This window comes from Chroicocephalus ridibundus, chromosome 3 (assembly GCF_963924245.1).
Source record: "Chroicocephalus ridibundus chromosome 3, bChrRid1.1, whole genome shotgun sequence".
Lineage (NCBI taxonomy): Eukaryota > Metazoa > Chordata > Aves > Charadriiformes > Laridae > Chroicocephalus > Chroicocephalus ridibundus.
The window spans coordinates 85,097,162-85,121,561 of NC_086286.1; the positions used below are offsets into that span (position 1 = coordinate 85,097,162).

Below are 24,400 nucleotides of genomic sequence, written 5' to 3' on the forward strand. Positions count from 1 at the left end.
CTGAACGTGGGCAGAGTAGTAGGAGCTGGTAGGTGTCCCAAGGCTCATGCTGGTTTTTCACTGTAGTGGCTTATATGTAAAAACATAAGAAAATGCCTTTATCAACTCTTTCTCCAAAAAAACCAACCAAACAAACAAAAAAGATACAAAAAACCCCAAACAACCAACTATGAACTAGGTGAGTGGAGTGCATCTTAAGGAATTCAAAAAAGTACCAAACAGGCCCATAGAAGCAGAATGTTTTTAAAAAAATAGGTGCTGCAAGTTTTTAAACAATGTCACTTTCTGTTTTGATGTGAAATACAATGGAGTATTAGATATAGTAATATATTATTGAGCATGTTTCCTGTCTGAGGTGAGTCTTTTTTGTAAAACATTGTGGCACGCGTCGGATTATTTTTAAATCAAATGTTTTTTATAGTATAGAGGAAGAACAGATTAAACTCTAGGAAGCTTTGCAGAGTAGTAGCAACACCTTTGCACTGAAAAGAAACACAGTAAGTGATTGAATCTGCGTTGCTGGAGTTATGTAGGAATTTATTAGATAGCTGCATTTGTGTACTGTACCTATTATTGGGAGTAATTAAATCAGTTCTGCTGTGATGCAGGGAAGAGAATTTGGTGACACACCTATCTGTCATTGACTGCATGTGGCAGACTTCAACTAGGATCCGTTTTGAAGACTGTTAAATTCGATCTAAAAGAAAAGATGGCAGTAACTTGAGGAATTATGAATGTCTGTTTTCTCATTACTTCACCTAATTGGAACGGATGTGTATTTTAAGCTATATGTTAGCAAAGAGGTTAAGAGGTTACCATGGATACCACAGAGGCATTATGAGTGTTGTGTGGGGAAATTGCTAAAAATGATGTTTAAGATAAATGCAAACTTTACTAATACTTAAACCTAATGGACAAGATGTGTACAAGTTTAAAATGTAGTGTTTATCCAATCACTCGTGTTTTATCAAATCTGGTCTTAAAGCAATAGGTTGCTCTCGTGTCGTATTACACTTTTAGCACATTTGGAGATAAAAGCTATTGTTGGTGATTGCTTAAAGTCTCTTTGTTCAATCATCTGAACAGTGCAAATCAAAGCATTTTGTCAGACTGTGAGAAGTTTCGCCTGGATAATGCTTCCCACACACGCAGGTCACCAAATACACTATGTGCACAGTTTTACAGCATAGCTGGTGCTGGAAGTTAAATGGATGCCCAGTGGTAGAACTTGTAAAACGTTTTCCTGTTAACACGACCGGGCAGAACTGACATTGTTGATGGTAGCTTTGATCTAATAAACTATCAGTTCTAACAGTGATTTTTACTGTGTTTCAGAGGGGATGATGATAAAAGTTTAGCAAGCCTACCTTTTTTCCTGGATGACAGAAAATTAGCTCTACTGTCTGCATTACCAAATGTTGGGAACAGCGTTAGTAGGGGATGGTTTGTGCCCAAAGTCACCTCCTTCACTAAACAATGTATTACATGAACAGCATCCTTTAACACAACAGATACTCCATGAAAAACAAAACTGATTTTTCAGAAAGGAAATGAAATGCTTTGTTTTGGAATTTGGAAACCAGTTACTTCATTATCTTGAGTACAAGTTTTCCTGCCTCCCAAGATATGTTTTCTGTCTTGGAGAGAATGATTTTCCTAAACCACTTACAGTGTATGGCTCCCAGCAGGTTGCTAGACAGTATCCGTATGCATATAGTTTTTGATTTTCTGCAAAGGTGGCTAGAGGAGCTGGAGCAAAAGAGTTTCATTTTAAAAAAGAAAAACTTTATTTGAACTACAGTTCCTCTCTCTCTGTTATGGTCTTGTTTTACATTAAGAGAAATGCAGAAAACTTGAAGTCTTTTTTCTCAGGCTTCCTACCTGAAAAAGAAGAATGGCATGATAACAACAACAGCGTTTTACACGTGTAATGGTAAGACAGGTGTGTTACTGGAAATTGTGTTCAGAATGTATGCAGTGATAACTGGGTAGTAGTACTCTGTTTTCAGTATTTGGGGTTTATAGTTTGATACTGTTCCTTTACCTCCCCTCAGGACTTTGTGTAGTCATCCTCAAAGTCCATTTCGCATCTCCTGATCAGATCAGGAAATTTCAACTGGGATGGCACCAACTCAACATTTGAATTTCTTCATCCAGGATGGCTATTTTACCAATTTCTCACTGTCGTCTTAGTACTTGAGTTTGGGTGAGAACATGCTGAATGAGAGAAAACTGCATGTCTAAAGCTGTGCTAGATAGACAAAAATATTTGAGAGATGTGGTGAAGTTGACGTCAGTGAATTTGTTTCACGCAATTTGCCAAACTTTGATTATTTTTTTCATAGTGTGGCTCAGAAGAATTTTAATGATCTCTGCGTGCCCATAAATTTTACTATCTCATCTCTCAAATTGTAAGCTTTTCCAGAGTGATCTCTACCCTTTTGATCTGTGTGAATGAAACACTGTGAGCTTAAACAGAGATCCACCTTAGTACAGTATGTGGGTGTCTGTTCCCCAGTGTGGGGAGTCCATCAGCACTGGGAGTCCATTAAACTACCGGGCTTTGAACTGTAAGAAATCATCTTTTTAAGGTCAACCTGTTAAGCTTTAAAAATTTTTTTAGATCTCTTTACTGTGTGAAAAATTACCTTAAAAAAAAAAAAAGTGTAAACAACAGCTTACAGAAGATGTGAACCTATCCCATCATTATAATTCCTTGTCAACTGGTGTTATCCTGATCTCAGAGTCCCGTGGAAGAGCTAAAGGCAGGATCGTGGAAATGATTGTACTTCAAAATGAGTTTCAGTACTGGCCTTTCAGAATGAGTTGATTGTCATTCCAGTCACACTGCGTAGTTATCATTTCTCATGGAATTTTTTTGCGAATAAAAGACAGTAAGGAATTGGTGAAAAAGGCTTAGCTTGTAAAAATTCAGAAAATTTGTTCTATCAGGGCCTGGGTCATTGTTTAGCTATAGACAGCTACGCTTCATTGCCCTCCTGGTGCTCTAGAAGAATGTGTTTCAAGTAAATTACATTGTATAAGTAAGCAGCATACTGGGTTCCCAGTACAAAAAAAAACATTTAAATACTGATTTAAGTCCAGCAGAGGACCACTAATATGATGAGGGTTCTGGAGCACATGCCCTATGAGGCGAGGCAAAGAAAACTGAATTTGTTCGTCCTTAGGAAGAGAAGTCTTGGATGGGGATGGCGTGGGGTGGAAGGTATTTCACTGTTTTGTTCAACAGTCTAATGGGAGGGCTACAGATGAGATGGAATCAGATCCTTCACAGAGGTGCATAGTGGTAGGAAGCAATGGACTGGGATTGTGATGAAGGAAGTTTTTATTAGATATAAAGATAAAATTGTCAGAGGATAGTCAAACATTGGAACAACTTTCAAAGTCAGGTTATAAAATTTCCCGCCTTCTGTTATTCAAGGCTGGCATTGCTATGAACAGGTGTTGAACCAGATGACATCTAGAGGTCCATTCCAATTTAGATTTTTCTGTGACTAGCTCTTAACAAAAAAAAAAAAACAAAAACCAAAACTAAACACCACCACCCACCTGCCAAAAAACCCCACCATAACAACACACAAACAAAACCCAATAAACCAGAAATCCTATTTAACACACAGTTTCTAGGAGATGACAAATTTTAGAAGTTTTGCTCTAACAGAAGATAGTTCTCTGAAAGATAACCATTTGCAATCTGCAGATTGCCTGTGTGTTAGCAACACGATTGAAAGTAGAAGCACTCTTTTTTCACTTCAGCATTGCTACTTTACTTCAGTTTCTCAGATAAACTGGCATTCTGATTCTCACTATAAATTATATCCACGTATGATTCATTTTATAATGATGTGGAACTTTTCCGTATGCCTTCATTGGTGATTTGAGCCAGCAATGTACCCTTGCCACAAAGAAGGCTGATGGTATCCTGGCCTGTATTAGGCAGAGCGATGCCAGCAGGTGGAGGGAGGTGATCCTTTCCCTCTGCTCAGCACTTGTGAGGCTGCACCTGGAGTACTGTGTCCAGTTCTGGGCTGCCCAATACAAAAGAGACCATGGACACACTGCAGAGAGTCCAGTGAAGGGCTACAAAGATGATGAAGACACTGGAGCATCTCTTCTGTGAGGAACGGCTGAGCGAGCTGGGACTGTTCAGCCTGGAGCAGAGAAGGCTCGGCTCAGGGGGGAATCTTGTCAATGTTATAGCAATTCCTGAAGGGAGAGTGCATAGAGGACAGAGCCAGGCTCTTGTCACTGGTGCCCAGTGACAGGACCAGAGGTGATGGGCAACAAACTGAAACACAGTAGGGTCCCTCTGAACATCAGGAAACACTTTTTTACTGTGAGGGTGACCAAGCCCTGGCACAGGTTATCCAGGGAGGCTGTGGAATCTCCATCCTTGAAGATATTAAAAATCTGTCTGGCCATGGTCTTGGGTAGCTGGCTCTAGGTGGTTTTGCTTGCACAGGAGGATTGGACAAGATGACCTCCAGATGTCCCTTCCAACCTCAATCAGTCTGTGATTCTCGGATTTCTCAGTAAGAATGGGGAATGTGGGTTTTGTACTGAATAGTATGTATTCAAGGCAGGACTGTTGCATATAATACCAGGATATTGTTTGATGTGTGGCATCTTTTTAGAACTTTGCAAGCAAAGAACTCACTCAGAAGGCCTTGACCGGGTTGAGTGGATCTTTCTTTTGAATACCTTTTGAAGAAAGGTAGTCTTTAACAGATAGAAAATGGTGCTAAGTCAGCTTATTTGCTGTGACCCTCGAGTCTCTGGTTGCAATTCCATCCTGCTTTGATGGCAAGAAGGAAGAGCTGTCATGGAAGGTTGTTAAAAATGATCTTGTGTACCAGCAGTGATTTGCTGTTTCCAGCTAAATGCGTAACAGCTAATACTGTCTGTTCCCTGTATGACAGATACTAGCATTTATGTTCTTAATAAGCTATGAACTTGAATAAAGATTATCTGAAGTAATCGAGACTTCCTGTTCTCTCAAATATAAAATACTTTGGAAACCAAATTTAGTCTCATGTTATAAAAAAAAAAAGAGAAAGAGAGACAGAGAAATGGTGTCGCTATAATTTAAAGTTACAGACATGTAATTATGATTTCTCAGTAGTTTTCGAAGAAATCTTTTATATAAAAGATGACCTCTGTTTAAATAAGCAATTGAACAAAACCATCAAAACCAAAGGGTGAAGTGTCTCTCAGTCAGGGCTGATCAAAGAGCTCCCAACGACTCCTGCAAGATCCTCCATCAGTGGTGGAGAAGTATGTTTTGTGGTTTTCTTTTAAAATTCTCATCATGTGAGGTGACGTGCCTGCAGACCCTGCCCTCATGACTGAATGTCTACCTCTGGTAAAGAACGTATTTCGATCGTGTGATGAACATAGCTTGGATCCTACGGTGGGCAAGACCTAGCTTTCATGGGTCAGGTTGTGTGGCTCAAATCTCGCTCGTAGCTCTGAGAAGGCTCTTGCAAAACAGTGCAGTAGAGGCTGAGACACATTTATTTACTGTTCTGAAGTTTTGCACATGGAACAGGAATTTGGTGGGAAATTTTGTCTTACTGTGATCAAAACTAATTGTAATGTCAGTCTGTTACAAAGACTGCTATTCAAAATAAGGCTTTTGAGAATTGAAATGGAGCGATTTTAAATTCTGTGAAATTGCAATGATTTAGAAATACTAAGTTTGGTTTAGGTGGGCTTTTTGTATGCATGCAAACTGAAAAAGGGGAAAACAACAGCTTTAGGATAGCATCAATTTTAAATGTACCCTGTCCATGTTTTTCCTTTATTTGTCTCTATTTTGTGTTTCAGAGTATTAAAAAATTCTGAATCTGACCTATGCTGCAAGGCTGCATAGGTGAACTAAATGTCTTTTTAAGTGTTTGCTTTTTCTGTGTTGTTTCTTGAAAGAAGTGAGCTCTGATTTCCCTGTTCAAAGCAACAAGGCGACTCCCAGTGCCTTGAACAGTGCGGAATCTGGCAAAGAGTGCTCGGCTGAGCTCTGTGAACGCCTGAGCCCGCCTGCTGGAGCGAGTACCTGGACTGACTCTCCTGGGACATAAGATTTTGGGACAGCAGAGGGTCACTTTGTGTGTTTGTTCGTTCCAGTTTCTATTTTGTATTAAAGACACGAAGAAAACTGTGATCTTAGCATATGCCTGTGTAGTACGGGGGAGAAGCTAACTTGGCTGAATACCAGTGAAGGTAATGAAGGAAAATTGCAGTTGGGCTCAAATTAGCTGTCTGTTTTTCCCAAGGCTCTTCCGCAAGCTGAAATGTGAACTAGTGGCACTGAATTAACGCAGGTTATGTTGTCTTTGCTGCTCTTACAACCTCGTCTTAGTTAAATGTGGTTAGAAAAAGACAACGGCTCTCTGGCACAAATTTACTGGGGTGGCTGAAGCGGATGTAATATTCCCTCCCAGCAGACCTAGCCAAAGCAGGCTGGAGCTTTGTTGCTTGCATTTAAATTACGGCCATAGCAACTTGTCTTTTTGGTGATGTAGTTAAACCCTTTGAGAAGGGTTAAGGAGAAAGTGCTAACTAATATTCTGCGGCTCTGAGTGTTTGGCTTTTCCGTACCTTTGTGTTTTAGGGTTGTGTGTCTGTTCTTGTTAATATCTTTACTTTGTCTTTGAGCGTAGTAAAGATGTTGGGGATTTCTTGTTCTCCCTGTATATTTTAGAAGTATTACTGAGCACACACAACATGCTGTCACAGTGAACACAGGGTTCTCTATTACTGTGCTTAGCTATAGAGAGGATTATATTAAACTCGGTAACCTTGCTGAAGCCCCTTTGTACATTGCTGCTATATTGATAATCTTCACATGATTCAACTGCAGTTGAAAACCTTTTCTTCACAGCATTAACACTTTCCATCCTAGTGAAGATGAGGATCTTTGATATTAGAAAGTGAGCTCTTTGATATGCAGATATTTTTTTTTTTATTAGTGTGGTCCTGCAGATGTTGCCTTGGATGTTTCTTCGCCTGGGCATATGCTCATCAAGCCTAACCATTCAAAAATGGGTAAAACTATTTATTGATGAATGAATTAGTGGTTAACTAAGGGACTGTTGTGCTGTTTGATTGCTTACAAAATAGTGAATGCTTTAGGAAAATATTTGCGTTCTAAAAGAAATCCACAATAACATTTTAGAGTAATTAATAAAAATAATTTCCTAATGTTCCACATCTAAAACCAAAGAAACAGTGTTACTTACGTATCAGTAGATTGAAGGAGCTATATAAGATGTGTTGACAATTTGTATCTGTGACGAATGCAGACCTCGTAATGGACAGCTTTCCTCTAAAATGTAAAGTTAAATGCATAGAAAATCATGGGAACTTGCTGCTCCTTCTTCAGTATTGCACATTGTGGAATCAAAATTTTGGTGACGCTTGCTTTGCCTCTCTTTAAAGTAAAGGGAATCCAGATAGTAAAGAAGAGTTTCAAGCTTGATTTCCTTTTTCTTTGTCCATGATTTTATTTTATGCTAATTCTTTTTCCACATATTGGCTGTTTCTTGTAATTTAATAAGAAGTGTTTCAGGCAGACTGCTGACCCGTTTCTCTGTATATTTAAGACCTTCATCGAGCAACCAGTGGAAAATTCTTGCAAGTGTTTAAATGACAGCTTTCACCTGCATCTCACAATTATGGCATCTCTTTGGCCTGGATCATTGCAAGTCTCACTGCATCCACAGTCGTCTGGGAGAGTCAGAAGGACAGGACAGGCTGATCATAACACGTTCCAGGTCTCCTACCATATAGTGCATGGGGGAAGGTCGCTGCAGGAAGAATGTGATGAAAGAAGTGGCATAATAGAGGACAGAGAGTTGGCTGTGCTTGGAGGTCACTTCGTGTCTGGTTTTCCTCTTTCTGAGTTAAACTTTTCAGCAGTTGCTGTCTGTCCACTTTCCTATTTCAAGGATTTTCACATTTCTTCCTGCAACCCCATGAGTTTTAAAATAGACTTTTTTTATCCTCGTCTCTGACAAGTTTGTTGGTGGTATCCTGGGAACTTTTGCTGCTCTCCAGTAAAGGGTGGGAATGTTCAGGCTAGTACTGCTTTGGCCCTTGTGCAACTTTTGCTTTCCAGTAGGAAAAAGTAGAGGAGTGTACGTGAATTACACCTGCATATGGAGTCATCTTTGTCACTCCTATGCGCTACATCTTTCTAAAAGTTCAGAAGACGAACTCACTAAGAATGAATACATTTAATGTTTCAAGGAGTGGCTGTGTTCAGAGATGCTGCAGCTTGACCAACTAACATATCTTACTTTGAATGCTTGGTTTGAAAACTCTGAAATGGATTAGGTCACGGTCGCGTTTACCAATTTTAGTGATTCTTTGATTAGGAAAATGGACCAAGCAATGAGAAGTAACTTTGCTGCTTATATATCCTAACAAAATGTATTATTGTTTCCATATTGCTGTGGAAAAGAAGACTGTCTTAAAACCTGAGAATTTCTGTTCGCTTTTTTCTGTGCTACATGCTGTTTGTAGTGTTACATTTAGATCAAAAGAATTTAGTGAAGAATATAGATCTACCAAATTCGTCTGTATTAGTTTCAGGCAAAGAGGAGCCACGTTTCTTGAATCGTATTTCTCTAATGAAGTAGCTGCCAAGCTGTGTAGTGTAGCATCTGTTGTTTTAAAAAAAAAAAAATGTTAGGAATATTGACTTAAAATTTGAATAGGATATGTTTTCCATTTTTGCTTATTATGGGGTCAGTTGTAAGAGTTATGTTTTGAGGGGTTTGTTGGTTTGTTTGATTAATATAACCTTAAACTTGGAAAGCTTTATAGAGAGTGCTGGGTTTGATTTACGTTTTACTTTATATCAAAATATAATGTAATCAAATGCTTTTAATTGTGCAGTTGATAGACTTGCTTGTAGAAGATACATAAAACAAACAAACAAAACAATGCCAAACATAAATAGTAAATAATATAATTGCTTGTAAGGATATTAAAAAAATCAGAAGAGCTAGATTCCCTAGCTGTTGATAGTGTAATTATTTAATTACTCACAACTTACATCGTATGTACTAATGCACAGTCCAGTAATGTGAGAAAATATTGCTGCTGACGTACTTACATTGTAATATTTAAAAGAATCTCACATTTTCTCCACTCTTTCATATGTTTTAGTGAATATCCCAAGTAACACCTAAGAAATGAAACTTGGCTTTAGTCTTCAAATCACTAAAAGGAAAAAACTGGTTGTTTAAAGTGGTTAACTGTTCTTAAAATATTTGTATCTTCAAAGAGCTTTATCCAATTTCCTGATTATGTTTGGTAATGAGTAGGGATCATTTAGTTTAAGGTATTTTCTGTTGATATTATTTAACTTGGGAAGGTGACCCTCAGCTGGATTGCAATGTGTGATTTGAATGCCCATGGGCAGCTCTTCACCAGTTTGATTGTGGGAGATTATCTGGATTTCTAATATACTTTAATTACTCTGCTTATATAAATTGTCACATTAGAAGCTTCTTAACTGTTGAGTCTGTTCTGTCAATGATCCACTAACAATAGGAATATACTAGGCTCTTCCACTGAGATTTGAAGATTTATACCATCAATGAAAGAATTGGAATGGCTCCGTTTAAACCTACTGTATCTTCAATAGGAAAGAGTATGTGATCTGCTTCTACTCAAGCAGCGATTGATGTGTGGTAAATTGAAAGGATCTGTAGCCTTTTTTATTTTGTTAATAGGCATTTTTTCAATTAAGGGAACATAATGCAAAATATGTTTTAGGATGTTTAGGGGCAGTGTTTTCCTGATGTGTGTGTGGAAAAAAGAGAAAACAGTATGGTTAGGATTTTTGGGTGGAGGAAGGTAGAGTATCTTTTGGCAATGATTAGCTAAGGTTTTACAGAGAAGCTGTCCTAATTGAAATGCTGCCCTAATGTCTGTGTGTGTTTCTTACAGCCTAAGCTAGATGCCCTGGTGTTTTTATTTATCTCTCTCTATAGCTACACATACACATATAAACAAGTCCTTTGAATTATGGTCTGAAGCACCTCAGTCTTAGAGTGTTATGGTGATTTTGGCCTCTCCTAACCTTTTACTTCTGAGCACTAGGGCATCTGCCTGCCTGACAGCTCTGTTCAGATGAGCTAGGAGGATACCAGAACTTGGAAGACGCCTGCTCTCAAATGGTGCAGGGGTCTTCCAAGATACAATGATCTGATGGTTTACGGTAACAGGTCCAGCTGAGCAGCAGCTTGTTTGGCATGTACAGCACGTGTATCTTATAAAATAAACCACTCCTGCCTCCTACATGCGACTTTGTCTACTGCTAGCCTACAGAAAACATGACGGATTGAATGAAGTCTGTGTCTGGTGGGTCCAGAGATGTCTGATTCAATGTCATGAAGAACAGAAATATGTGTGCTAGGAACCGTTATAGAGTCCCACTGCTGAACATATGTATTTAAATATGTTTCTTTGGGTTTTTTTGTTTTTTAAGTAACAGACAACAGAGTCTGAATGATTAAATATCTGTTACCTAGTGGTTAGGACATAATACTGAAAGGGAAGCGTGTAATGGGTCTCATTCCTTGTTCTGGAATTCCACATTTTTGTCCAGCGACTGACTTAATGTAAAACTCTCAATCCAAGAACACAGCCTGATCTCCAAACCAATCTATCAAATCTGGACCCAGGTGCTATCCACCCTGAGGCTGTGACTCATTGGTTGTTATATTTAAAAAAAATAATAAAGTGTATTCCAGGTTTTAAAATGAAGGTAGCTACTGCTGCACCTTGTGGCAGCCTGCTGGTGTTGGTGTGGGTTAGTCAGGATTTCCGTGCTCCAGTAGATGGGGACTGTGGATTAGATGCTCAGCTCAAGGCATTTGTGTAGCTGAACTGCAGGCACCTAGGGGACTTCCTGGTCAAAGGAGTGTGATCTGTCAAAGTGAGCAGTTTGGGAAGTATGAGTCAGGAGTCTGAGATCTGTTTGTGCCCTGCTTTTTAAACATTACGTACTTTTATCCCTTTGGATCTCATACAACATTTAGGATGTCACTTTGCATATGCTTCACATTGTTGTGTCTGATGAAGGCACGTTGTAACACTGACATGTATATGATTTTGTGCAAGTCTGTGCTATAAAAAACTTAAGCGCAAATGGATGAATTAAAGCGTTGGATAAAAAATCCTGGATGTTACAGTTGTGAAAAGTATCCGTCTTCCCTTGTTAGCCTTCCCTACCTCATCACGCCAATCGGTGATCATCACATACATAACCAGGCATATTATTCTGACATCTTTTTTGCAGTAAACATTTAAACGTGCATTTTACTGTGGATTATTGAAGCAGATTAAACTGAAGAAAGAACACTGAAACATGATTTAATAAACGCTGAGCTGATGGAGGCATGTTAGTGTTTGATAATGTCGTATCATGATTTTTCCAGTTCTGTTTGTACAGTGAGCAGTACAGCTCCGTGGTGGTGGTGATGCTGTCATTAAGGCTTACACAGCACTGGCACTTTCATTTTAAACTGTGAGGTTTTTCAAATGTTTCTTTTAATGGATGGGAAAATTTACTTTTGGCCTTAAGTTTCTCATGTCGCTTAACTTTCTGAAATCTATTTTTTAATTACAAAATGGTGGGTTAAAATTCTGTGCTCTTTTGGGTTGTTTATTTTGGGGGTTTTTTTGAGTTATCAAAGAATGAAAAGGCTGTTGCTCAAATAAGAAGAAACTTTATAGATACTTTGTATGTATATTACAAATACGGAAACTACTTAAATTGCGAAATTCTGATATGAGGTGGGATTACTACTTCTGTCCCATTGCTACTGCAGTCATACCAGTCTCAACATACTGGGTGCTATATAAAGGGATATAAAAAAAGCAATTGTGTTCTAAAGAGCTTAGAAACAGATTTAAAAGAGGACTTGGATATTTGAATCAGACTTGGTTAGAATTTAGTTACCTTTCTTCATACGTGTTTCGCAGAACCAGCCTGAATGTGGAGGTCTCTGTAGGTGACTCTGTTTTAACCACTGAAATTCCCTGGGTACCTAAACTTGCGTGCCCAGAGACACTAAAGCTGTTTTGACAGGCCATAGCTGTTTAGCAACCAGCTTAGGCACTTTGAGGCCATAAACTAGATGTTTTAGCACTTAAAATTCTTGTAAGCATGCTGTCAATGCACCTACTAAACACACTGATAACCAAGAGTTCAGTGCGGAGCTCTGCAGCCCGGCCAAGAGAAAGAAGGTTCACCTTTTTACACATTAGGTCAAGTGGCCACATCATTCACCAGTGATCAGGAAACCAAAAGCCTTTACCATGAGATTCCTGAAACCCACATCTATGACGTTCCACCGATCTCTAACTATGATTAGGTTGGGGCACTTTCTTCTTGGAGGAACTGGGCCATTGTGGAACCACTGTGCAGCCAGTGTGCCACTTCTGTGACTCCAGATCCATTTTATTTTCATGAATCTGCATATATCAGAGAAGCAGGATCAGACAGTTTGTTACTTGCACCTTGGCACAGCTCCATGATACTGTATGAAAGTAGACTTGTACCCAGATGCAACCATTTTGTCCTTGCCGTTGTGAATGTGTGTCCTGTGCTTTTGGTCTGGAGAAAAGGAGGCTGCGGGGAGACCTCATCGCTCTCTACAGCTACCTGAAAGGAGGGTGTAGCGAGGTGGGGATCAGTCTGTTCTCCCAAGTAACAAGTGATAGGACAAGAGGAAATGGTCTCAAGTTGCACTGGGGGAGGTTTAGATTGGATATTAAGAAAAATTTCTTCACAGAAAGGGTTGTCAAACGTTGGAACAAGCTGCCCAGGGAAGTGATTGAGTCATCATCCTGGATGTATTTAAAAGACAGGTAGACGTGGTGCTGAGGGACATGGTTTAGTGATGGTTTTGGCAGTGTTAGATTAATGGTTGGACTTGATGATCTTAAAGGTCCCTTCCAACCTAGACAGTTCTATGATTCTTTGAATGCCAGCGTTATGGTCCATACTTAAACTAGCTTTTCTTTTTTGAATGTTTTGAAAAATTCTGTATAAAAGTAATTAACTCACTCTAAAAATGTGCTCTTCACACTTAGTGTTATGTTTTATGGTAGTATAACAAGTTATGATTTCAAAAATCTACATGTATAAACTGCATATTTGAGCATGGCATAAAAATAAGTGAATACTTATACACAAATTATGAAGTAGAACAGTGAATTTGTCAACACGGGAGTTGATATCCATATGGATCAATGAAATAAGTGCTATAGTTGCAATTTTCTCTAACTGTCATGTAACTAAATGGCATAGTAGTCAACTAGTTGAATACCCATACTGGATTATTTTCAAAGGCACATGGAGGGCACGCAAAGATCTTTTTCATCTTAATCTTGGATAGGACTGGTTAATGGAAATGTGTGTGTGGCTTCTGCTGAAACCTTGCTTCCAGTTCTGGTCACTGTAAGAAGCAACAATTCTGATGGAAATGAGGAAGGAAGAAAAGCGTAGAGATAGTAAAGAAGTATTGATGTTTTATGGCATTTGAAGGAAGTGAAATTGGATGAGTAATTTTGAACTAAATTCTGAAATGCTGCTTGGTAAATAGTAGGATAAATTCTGAGTGTATCACTGCAGTGAGATTTATACAAACGCAGCAAACATGACTGGATAGATTTCTACAGGAAGGCCCAATGTTTTTCTGTACAGTAGTGATATATAATTTCTTTGTATTAGTGAGTAAGGGGATGGGAAGCAAGAAACACGTTTCCGTGTGACATGGAGTAGTGTCAACATTGGCACTTTTATTTTGGATTTTATTCTGTTGCCATCTTTATTGCGTAACTTATTGCTAATCTTTTCAGCAGAAAAAAAATATGCTTTTAATTGTATTAATGCAGCTTTTGAGTTTTTGGGAGAGCTTAAGATGATAACTTTGTTGTTGTGCACATTTCCAAGTAGCTGACATCACTTCCGTGTCTGGCGTTTCTTGAGAGAATGTAAAGCTCTTCTGTCTTCTTCAGTGAAATAAAAACTCTCACTGTTTTTGTTCTCTGCATCGGCTAATCTCCCTATCTCTTCAGTTCTTTATGCTGAAATGTTCATAGCTACCCCATAGCTGAAGAAGCCTCAACTTCCCCCAATCACTTCTGTTTCTATTATCAGCTCTATGGCAACATTAAAATATGACCAAGGCTCAATGCATTTGCTGCCAAAACATCAAAATGAGAAACTGTGTTGCTAATCTTACAGTGATGCAAAAAGAGGGAGAATGTTTGGAAAGGAAATCTCCAAATTCAAGTATTATTCAAGTTCCATTGATCTGCAGAGAGCACAAAGCCCCTATTACTTGTCTTTGAATCTGAGTGCGATGATGGTTTGTTTCATTTTACTTTGCCTGAGTTTTCCTTGAAAGAACTGATGTTAGTAGTTGAAATTCTAAGCATCGAAGCCATTTATCATTTTAGAAATGCTCATATATCCCTACCCAATCTACCTAGATTTATCCAAGGGTGTTGGTCCTGCAGGTCTTGTTTTTTAATTATTTGTTTGTTTCAACATCAAAAGGTCATGCATTTCCTTTAAAAAGATTTTCCTGAGCTTAATCTTGGCTGTACTGGGTAGCGGAGTTCTGTGGATGCTGTGGCTGGCCTGGTGTGGTCTGGGAGCAGAGGAACTGGGAGCACCATCTGTGAAGAAACCAGTCTCTATATTTACAGCCTGGGAGCCCCTGAGGGTGGTAGTATGTGCCCCTGGCAACACTGGTAGGAGGAGAGAGGTCTTCTCTCATGTTGGGGAATTCTGAACGCTTGTAGATAAAATTAAATGACATTGTATTAAGTCTGCATGCCAATATGCGGCCCGTGCAGATTAGGAACTAGTAGTGACTTGAGTTTCTGTTATATAGGTGGGCTTCTGCATTTTATGCGGTTTACTTTTCCAGCTCAACCTAAAGTTTCACTCCACTTTAGTAATCCAGGCTTGCAAAGGCATGGTTTATGTTTGCAAAAGGATAGTTTGTGGTTACAATATCTGCATCCAGATAAATGGCTGCAATTCCAGGTGTAGGATGTAGAAAATAATCCCACCGGCCCTGCTATGCCTATACGTCCAGCACAATCCTTATTCAGGTAGGAAAAACATTCCCTTCTTTTATAAACCTAGGGTTTATTTGATCTGATGGTAAAATGAAAAAGCACACCTGTCTTTACATAAATAGGAACTCCATGACTTAAAATAAGTAAAAACCACACCAAGTTATTACCATTGTAATGAGGCAACTGGTGGTTCTGGAGCTCTTGACACAATGGAAAACTACATGTATATAGTTTCACAAATGGAATGATGTTTGATGGTATACTTGTCTAGTGTTAGAAAAAAGCCTGAATAAAAAGTAAAATTGTATTTATCCATTTCTTCATGGAATTAAAAAGATGTGCTTGTTGGTAGAAGTAGCCGGCTACTTCTGCTGCAGCACATATTGATGCCCCATCGATTCTAAGCATTTACCCTATTGCAAGCATTTGTGTAGGTTACTATGAATAAACATAAATACTGATTTGTACGTGTTGCCCTTCCACTGACACAGAGATATATTACCTTACTTTGGAAGTCTGTACACCCTTCTGCTTTGCATAGATGGCTAAAGGAGATGCAAAGCACCCTTCTTCGGAGAGGCAATTTAGAGGAGAGAAAAAGGTCTTTGTGCGATTTTACAGTGTAATCTGGATATAAGTAGGGCAGAATTTGGTCCCGTGAGTTTTATTCTCTGCACTATGAGGCATCTTGCTTTCCTTTCTTAACAAAATAAACCAAAAAAGTCCTTCATATTTTTCCTGTTAAACCTTTTTTTTTTCTTGTAATGGGCCAAAATATATTTTTAACTTGCTTCTTTAGCCCTACTTTTTACTTTTTCATTGTTTGTCCTTTAGATCTCACTATTTCTGCACTCTGTCCTTTTTTTACCAAGGGATACTCCCAAAGAAGTATTGCTTGACTTTTTATGCTAATCTCGCTTCTGTTTCAATTCATGTTGACTTGGAGAATATGCCTTGTAAATAGGAATACCAACTGACATACTGAATATAATCCTCAGTTTCTAAGCATTGGTTGTTTTCACAGCATCCTTAAAGGGTAAGCTGTCTTACTATCCAAATATCATGGCTGGGAAACTGAGGCTAACAAAGGCTGTATGATTTATGTGCAGCCACAGAGGGAATAAATGTTGGGCTTAGAATTCCTGGCTTCTGTTCCTGTGTTTGGACTGGCACCGTCTCTCGAAGAAATACTTGATTCCTCCTAATATTACATACCTTTCCATGTCTGTTAAACGTAGCCATTTGAAAAGTAGCTGGTACTCAGTTCTCTCTCCGTCTGCCCTGTTCAAACTAATGGACGCCTGCAGGCAGGCATAAGGTATCGTTACCTTTGACAGCCGGTATGTTTTATGTTTTAAATTATGTGTTAGGCAGAATTTTTGGATACTAATTTGGTATAATGAGATGCGCTTCTAATATCAACCCTAGTACGGGAAGGCCTTGCAGCCAGCCTGCTCTTTATTTAAAATTATTCCATTTCAGATGTCCTAATGAGTGCTGTGAGTTGTGTAATTCTTTCATAATTTTCCCACATTCCCAGAAGGGAACTAGGGCATGGACTCTTTTTTTCTGTTTTTGTTTTGGTTTATTTCAAATTAGGGTGAGCACAGAATAAAGATCTAGGGGAAGAGTTTTGTGAAACGCTTGCTATTGTGAGAACGGCAATTAAGAAAAAAAATATTACAGTCTACAAATGTTACTGTTAAGGCAAGTCTCGATGCCACCGCTGTTTGCCATTATCTTATAAATATCTTGACTCTGACTTTACAGTGCTGTTTATAGAATTTAATAAAGCAAATGTAATAATGCTGCCTGTGCTTTAATGCACAATCTCAATTGAGTTGACCAGAAGATAAATAGGAACAGGAATGATAGTGCGTTCCTACAGATTGTTTTTAATAAGCATGTTATTTAGTTGATCAGCCCAGTGCAGTAATGCCTGCTATCCTGCTCTACCAGACAAATTTATTAATGCTTCCTCCCCTCCCCATTTCTCTGAGAACATTGATTCCCTGCAGACATATCTCTATTAAACCTCTAGAAAGTCACAACTTCCAAATTAGATTAAGTAGCAGGAATGGTACTAGAAGAATCAAAGAAAATTGAGTGCGTTATTGAATTCATGCCACATTGTCTCAGGAAGAGATGGGAGTTATGTGCAGTGGTAACTTTTGTCCTTACTGTACTAACAAAGCTGTGGGCATTGCTGTCAAACCTGATTGTCTGCAGCGCATCAGGATGAAATGAATCTTTTCTCTTATCAAAACTCATACCTAGTGAGCTTTTACAAATGAGAAATAGGTTTCAGAAGGAAGCTTTACAATTGATCAAAATCATTTGCCATTATTTGCTGTACGCAACCCCGTCCGAAAAACCCTGCTGACAAAAAATTTAAAAAAGCCTCTGGCTTTGGATTGTGAGCGGACTGGCTTGTCATGCTAGCAGTTGCAAAATGCAGATATTCATTTTAAAGCTGCCTATTTCTCATTTTGATCTGACATATTAAAAAGCATATAATTAATGGTTGACATTAGTAATTAACATTAACTTTATGGTGCTTAATATGCCATCATTCATCCATCAAATAACTGGTACGCATAATGTCTTTGCGTAAAGGTTTTAATTGCACCGAACGATCCTTCAGTTCTCAGGCTCTACGGTTTAAAGTAGTTGTAAATGCGTTTTTTAAATATGTGAAATTTTTTTATTATTATTTTTGAACGTAAACATTGTTTTTGTTTCTCCCTAGGAGCGTGCACAAACGTGTAAGCCAGGGACTTCAACTGGGGAACGGGGCCCCCGACGCACAGCTTCCATTAGCGGCTAAAGAGCACCACCTTGCTGTCGCCAGCGCTCTCTGGAGAAACTTCTTCCCCTATTTGAAGAGCCAGAGAATGTCACAGATGCCACCTTCCCCACAGCTTGCTGACACAGCTGCAGGTTAGCACTGACCCTCCCTGCGACTACTGGATTTGGTGCTATTTTCCTGGCCACAAACTTTCAAGGATTTTGTGGTTTGGGGTGTTTCTCCTTCCACGTAGTAACTTCAATATGCATAAATGCAAAAAGTAGATTCCATGCTAAGTATTTTGATAAGAAGAAATATTGTAATGTTGAATTACTTGATAAAATACAAACAGATTGAGAACTCCAAAGGGGTTTGAAGCTATACAAGCCTGACTTCTTTTTCCCCTACTAGTCACAGATTACAGTCAACATTGCAAATGCCATACAATATAAATGACGACGACTTCTTTCAGTATTATCTAGAATTTGTATCTTTTTGTAGAAGTTTATTGTAATTTTGTGTTGAACTGTTCTTTTCATTATGGTTGTGATTCAAACTAAATTTTTAAAAATAATATTTTACATTTGAATACATTTTTTAAAAGGTTGATTACACGACGATTGTTTTTTGCTGAACCTTTATGGTCATGATCGTAAAGCTATTTCATAATTAATTTTGATTGTTTATCTTGTTTTACACTGAAGGCTTTTAATCTTGAAGTACAGCGTTCCATATGTATGTGAACTCCACATGCAACGAGCGAGTTAGCATGGCAGTAAATAGAAAGAAATCCCAGTTTGATCTTTAACACCAGTAGCTAGCATTGTGTTCTGTACTTACAGTGAAATCTTGTATCTATTTAATTTAGAGAAGTGAAATATAAAATATTTTTTCCCATCACGGTATGAATTAGATAAAGTTCAGAAGTACTGAGTTAGTAATAGAAAAGTTAAAAGACCTTTCATTTAAAGCAGCTCTGCAGCAGTTAGTGGGTAACACTAATGAAGGAGGCAGCGTGCAACGGTAGTGGTCTGACGCTGCTGAAGCATGTATGGGAAACAGCAATACAAATCAAAGGAAGAGGTTGTCCGTGTCAAAACTTTCATTCATTTCCTACAGCGTCACATCTTTTTATTTTATATTAACACAGTGAAATAGCAAGAAGAGCCACCTATTATAAAACCCGCTTAGAAGCAGAGGAGTGCAGTTGTGACCTGCTTTATAGAGCTGCGCTAGGCAGTACTACAGAGGAAGGCAAACCCTTCCCACGCTGTATGAGCTTCTTGCCTTAGAGGTTGCAGCCCAGAGGAGAGAGAGCAGCTCTGGCAGCTCTCCTGCTCCCCCTGCCAGGCAAATAGCCTGGGACTCACGTTATCCTTCCCGTCTCCCGTTTCTCCCCCATCCACGTTATGGCTGATGCTGCAGAAACAATGTGATGCTCTGGGAGAAGGCTGCCACAAATTGCTTCCTCACCTAAGGCAGAGTGGGGACTCTGTATGACCTCCTTTTTTATTCCGAGGCACAAAAGGAAATGTGAAGTCCTTCGTACCTTAAGGTAGTCTGGCCCTACACCATTAATTAAAAGAGCTTCATTATTATTTCTGAAAACTAGCCTTTCCTGCCTAACTCAAAGTCAGCTTCTCAAAACATGCAGTTTTATAAATCATTATTTTAATAAATTAATATCACATTTATTTTTAACTTGAATTGGAGAATTTGGAAACTAGTGAGGCCTTTTATTTCATTGCCCTCCAAAGGCAGGTTTCCAGATTCATATGATGCTTCTCATTTCCTATAACTTAATAACTGCTCAGCATTTCAGATTGCGTTTTCTTCCTCAATTTAAATGCATTTGTCATATGCAGCATAAAGAATGTGCTGTATTTTTTATGCTGGTAGTGTTAGATATAGATTCCACAGTAGACCTAACAGAAACAGCAAAAGGTTATGCTTCATTAACAAAAAGTCTGCACAAATTACTGTCCCAGTTTCTAGATCTGCAACTGTTATATGAAGATCTTTTTTTCAAGAAGCAGCTTGTCTGTAGTGCTTTATTTATATAGTAGCTTCTGATACATGAAAGTCTAATCTAAAAATAGAAAGATACCGGCTTTTACTGAGTGAATTCTTTCCAAATACAGTTCTTCATTGCAAGAAGTGTGTAAAAACTACTAAGCAAATAAATAAAACTCAGCCCTGTAAGGCAGGGTAATATTTATGTGTACAAGGGAAGAAGTAGTGGATGGAGGCAAGAAAGGGAGGCCAAAAAGACAGAAAAGCAAGTTTTTAAGACATGTTTTTTTATTGCATAGGTGGTAGAGCTATGCCTTCAGGATTTATAATCTGTGCTTTTGTGAATATATTTAAAATTGCATTTGTTTGGATATGTTTTTCCTCCGGTGTGTCATTTTGACTTACAGACTCCTTGGGACAGAGACTACATTTTAACATGTGTGCAAACGCTATCTGTTACAATAGTTGCCCAGTTTTAATTGAGATTTTTGGTGCTCCCAGACTGCGTATTATTAATCATAATTAATTTTCAATGCTTTTTAGTGCAACAGGGATGTACTGAGAAACCATTAACATAGTGCCATGTTTTTTTCTCTTTAAAATCAGGTTTTACTCTCTTAGCTTTGGATATACCCAGCAAAGCCCTATCAGATCTCCAGCCACAGCCCGTTCTATCCATGATGCAGCTCTTTGGATGGGATGACATGGTGTGGCCTCAGCTGGTGTCAAGATATCTAAGTCATCTAATTCAAAACAGGTGAAAAATTGCAACTACTTGTTCTTCCAGTACCTTGTCGTTCCTTCATTAGAATTGAGGGGGCTGTTGCTTCGAACAGTAATGTGTCATTGAGGTGGTCCAGGTTCTTTGCCTCTGCTGAAGTTCTAGGTTTCTTGAAATCGTCTGGGACATTTCATAGTGGGTTGTGGGTGTTATTTGGGTTGAGTTGTTTGTGTGTTTTCATGTGTAAATAGCTTAAGATACTCAAAATTTGTCAGGAAGATAGGTAAGTATTTTGAAAGACTTATTTGTCTTTTATATAGCAAACCACTTATTTTTTTCCCAGTGGAAACAGTGTTACTGACAGATTTTGGGTGGGGGCCTAGACGATATCTTCAGAGAAGTACTTCTGCGGAGAACAATACTGCATTGAAGTGAAATGCCTGAACCATAACCTATTTTTAATTTGCATAGTTATAGTTATCCACCTCCCTTCTATTGTTGTTTCACTTGGGCAAATTGTTACAGTTTGGCAAGGCAGTAACCTCCTGCCCTAGCTGCACTTCAAGTTGAATAATTTAACTTGGTAAATTTGAAAATTTCCAGTTAAAAGTGCTGGAGTTATTTTTCACATAAACTTAAATCTTCTTATAAAAAGACAAGATAAACGTTATCATACAAATCTGAAGATGCTGTAGTAAGTGTTCAGTGTTTTGACTTCTTGAAAACAAAGAACTTCCCCAGGAAGCTGAGGAGGATGGCTTGGGCAGCATTGAAAGTATTAGGAAAATCATCATGTGGAAATGCACGCATTAAAACTTTCTTTTTGGCAAGCTTGGAACACTTTCTGAGTGTATATTAATGTTCATGTAGCTCAGATTTCTGAGACCTGCTAAACCTATTAAATAATAGATTTAGAAAAATGTATGTTCTTACTCTTTCTGGTTCTCCCTCCTGCGTTCTCACTCTGTGTCACCCTCTGCTTTTCTGAATCTTCCCCCTTGCTGGAAGCATGGGACAGAAAACACTCACACAGAGGCCAGTGTTTTTGCCCCTAAGCTGTTGGGGTTGCAGTTGCCCGGCATCGAGGAGAATTGTGTTTCCCCTGTCAGTTGCCTCAAAGCCAACAAGGGGAGACGAGGCAAAGGTGTGTCCCGACCTCATCAACAGAGCTGTAAGGTGCTCAGGTTTCCTTGTGAAAGGACAGTGAGTACCTATGATAAGACTTTTTTGGTAGAATTGTACAGAGGTATCATGCTCTGAACACTGTCATTTTATTATGCGCTAATAAGACAGCAATTTTTGTAGCGCGATTCATGTACTTATTTACCTTAGGCAGTTGTAGAGCAAAAGTTACCAAAGTATCTAAGTGCTGGGATCTTAAGACTTCATGGTTACTGCGTTGCGATAATTTTCACATCAAACATTCTCAGTTAAAAAGCAAAAAGATTATTTCCATGATGATGCTGGTATATACCCTGCAAGCTCTGCCTGGTCTCTTTAAGATTGAAGCTTATTCTGCATATCAGCTATTTCAATATTGATAATAAAGGTTCTGATGGACAAGCTGTGCCCTTAGGAACGTGCGCACAACTTCGGCATTTCTTTTGCAGTAGTGCCTAAAAGTTCCTCTACAGATCTGTGTTGTGTAGTGCATGATAGTATTACAACCTGCTTAAACTGACTTTGAGCATGTGTATAAGCTCACTGGTTTAAAAAGACCACTTGCCGTGCTTCTAGCAGGTAGTTATTGTGCTTTTCTTTCTTAAGGGTTAGGAGCATATTCCTCTCTAGTTTTAGGAAGATGCTTAAGTGGCCTACCTACCAGCAAGCAACAGAAACACGAGTGAGACTACAGCAGAAAATGTTTTTGTGAGCCGTTGGGGCCAAGTAGCCTAGCTGTCTACATCAAGATTACATAAGGCTGGAATTTTTTGTTATTTATACATTACTAATAAGAGCATTAAGTCCGTAGGCATCCTGGGTTTTTTTCTCTTTTGGTACTGGGATTTAATTATCATTTTTTATATTTTATTTGCTTGCATTTGGTCTCCTTATTTGTTTTGTCAGTAGTACTTCAGAAAGGATGTTCAGACAAAATATACAGTTGTCATTGGTTTTAACTAAATGAAATAGAAAAAAAAAAAACCTTTACTAATGTTGCTCAGTGAGGAACAGAATCCAGTTTGGTTTACATTTGGACCTGTGTTGACTTTCTGTTGCAAGCATGAGTAAAAATTCAGTAGAAAATAAGTAGATTTATATGTACATATATCAAGAAAAGAGTACAAGCATTTTTCATTAAAGTCAAAGCACCTAGGACTGACCAGGGAGGAAATCTCTTACATAAAAAGGTGTAACTATTTTCAAGAGATTTCACTGACGTGCAGCACACCCGGAGCTCATCTGATAGGAATGGCAAACAGGGTGCAGCACAGACCCGCTACCCGTCAGCAAGGCGTTTCTGCAGAACTAATGATGTGGGGCTGAAGTCCTTGGGAAAAAGTGGCTCCAGCAGCTACTTGCGGTGGTAAGGCAGGTGAAACTTTGGGAATACCGAGCAGCAGAGTAGAGGGATTGCGCATTGAGTGTTGATGGTGCCATTGACTCCGGCCTGACACCTGGCTGGTAGAACAGTAGCGAGGGTTTGATTGAAAGTACGTACAGCAAGTTTGCTGTGCGTGGGCATGTATAGACTTGTGTGCGTATACATCCACAAATGCATATGCCTGTAAGTGCACATCAAGGATAGCGGTTTCCTTTCTCATCTCCGAGCTGCCTTTTTACGTTTCCCCTTTTTGATCTGTTTCTAACATGATGTATCTTTATTTGCAAAAGCAGACCTTCTCTTCTCCATCTTTTACGTAGCGAGGACAAAGCAGACTTTTCAGAATGGCGCGGGGCACCTGAGCTACCTTCATAGGAAAGGCCTGGGTAGCTTAAGCCGTGTCAATAGGAAGTTCCAAGTTGATTCAGATAAACTCTTCCCAGCATTATACATCATCAGTTTAGGTAATACTACCAAATTATCCATTGTTAGAATAAGGCGTTTCCTATTGTGCGAATTTTTTCCCCTCTGTTTTGTTCTATGTAGAGAGAACATACGTATGTGCGTATATATGCTTTTATATTACCGTGTATGGCATTACCAAATTTATCATGTTGTCTGTATTTAGGCATCAGGATATTGTGGGCAAAGTCTGTAGAGTACACAAAAGGAGTGCCAGTTGGCCTTTCTGTTACTTTAGTTCTAATTGTTTCTGTGCACTGTTTTTATACGTCTACAACCAAATGAAACACTCTGCCACCTTTTTGCATACTTTTATTAGATTGTTGTACCTTTTTCTTCCTCTTCTACCTGTGCAGCGCACTGTGTGAAGCTTTTTCCAGTATGGGATATACGTCCTACGAAGCTCTGACAGTACGTTCTTGGTTTCGATGCATTTTGCAAATGTTCATAGATCAACCGACTGGTATGCTGGCCAAGACAGATGCTGAGCGAACAGTTGGTAAGTGTTCGCATTTCCCTAATGTTTGCAGTAACGATTCTATATTGCAAAACTGGCAAACATTTTCAGCTAATTACAAAATGTATTTTTGTTTGTATTCCTTTACTTTTACCTAATTACAAAATGTGTTTCTTTACGCTGCTTGTGCTATTTATTGATAGTTTGCCTGCTCTGCATATGACAAATTTATCACAAACAAAGATAAAAGAGCTTGTTTCCTTGGAAGCAAAGAACAAAAAC

General features: G+C 38.7%; 1 protein-coding gene across 1 annotated transcript in view; it reads left to right on the forward strand.

The window, feature by feature from the left end:
- MMS22L (MMS22 like, DNA repair protein) overlaps window positions 1-24,400 on the forward strand; it is a 98,292-nt gene that overhangs the window by 52,767 nt on the left and 21,125 nt on the right. The window contains exons 15-17 of the mRNA XM_063329919.1: window positions 17,882-18,072; window positions 20,540-20,690; window positions 24,018-24,160. Coding sequence (XP_063185989.1) covers window positions 17,882-18,072; window positions 20,540-20,690; window positions 24,018-24,160 — 485 coding nt within the window. The remainder of the gene's footprint in view (window positions 1-17,881; window positions 18,073-20,539; window positions 20,691-24,017; window positions 24,161-24,400) is intronic.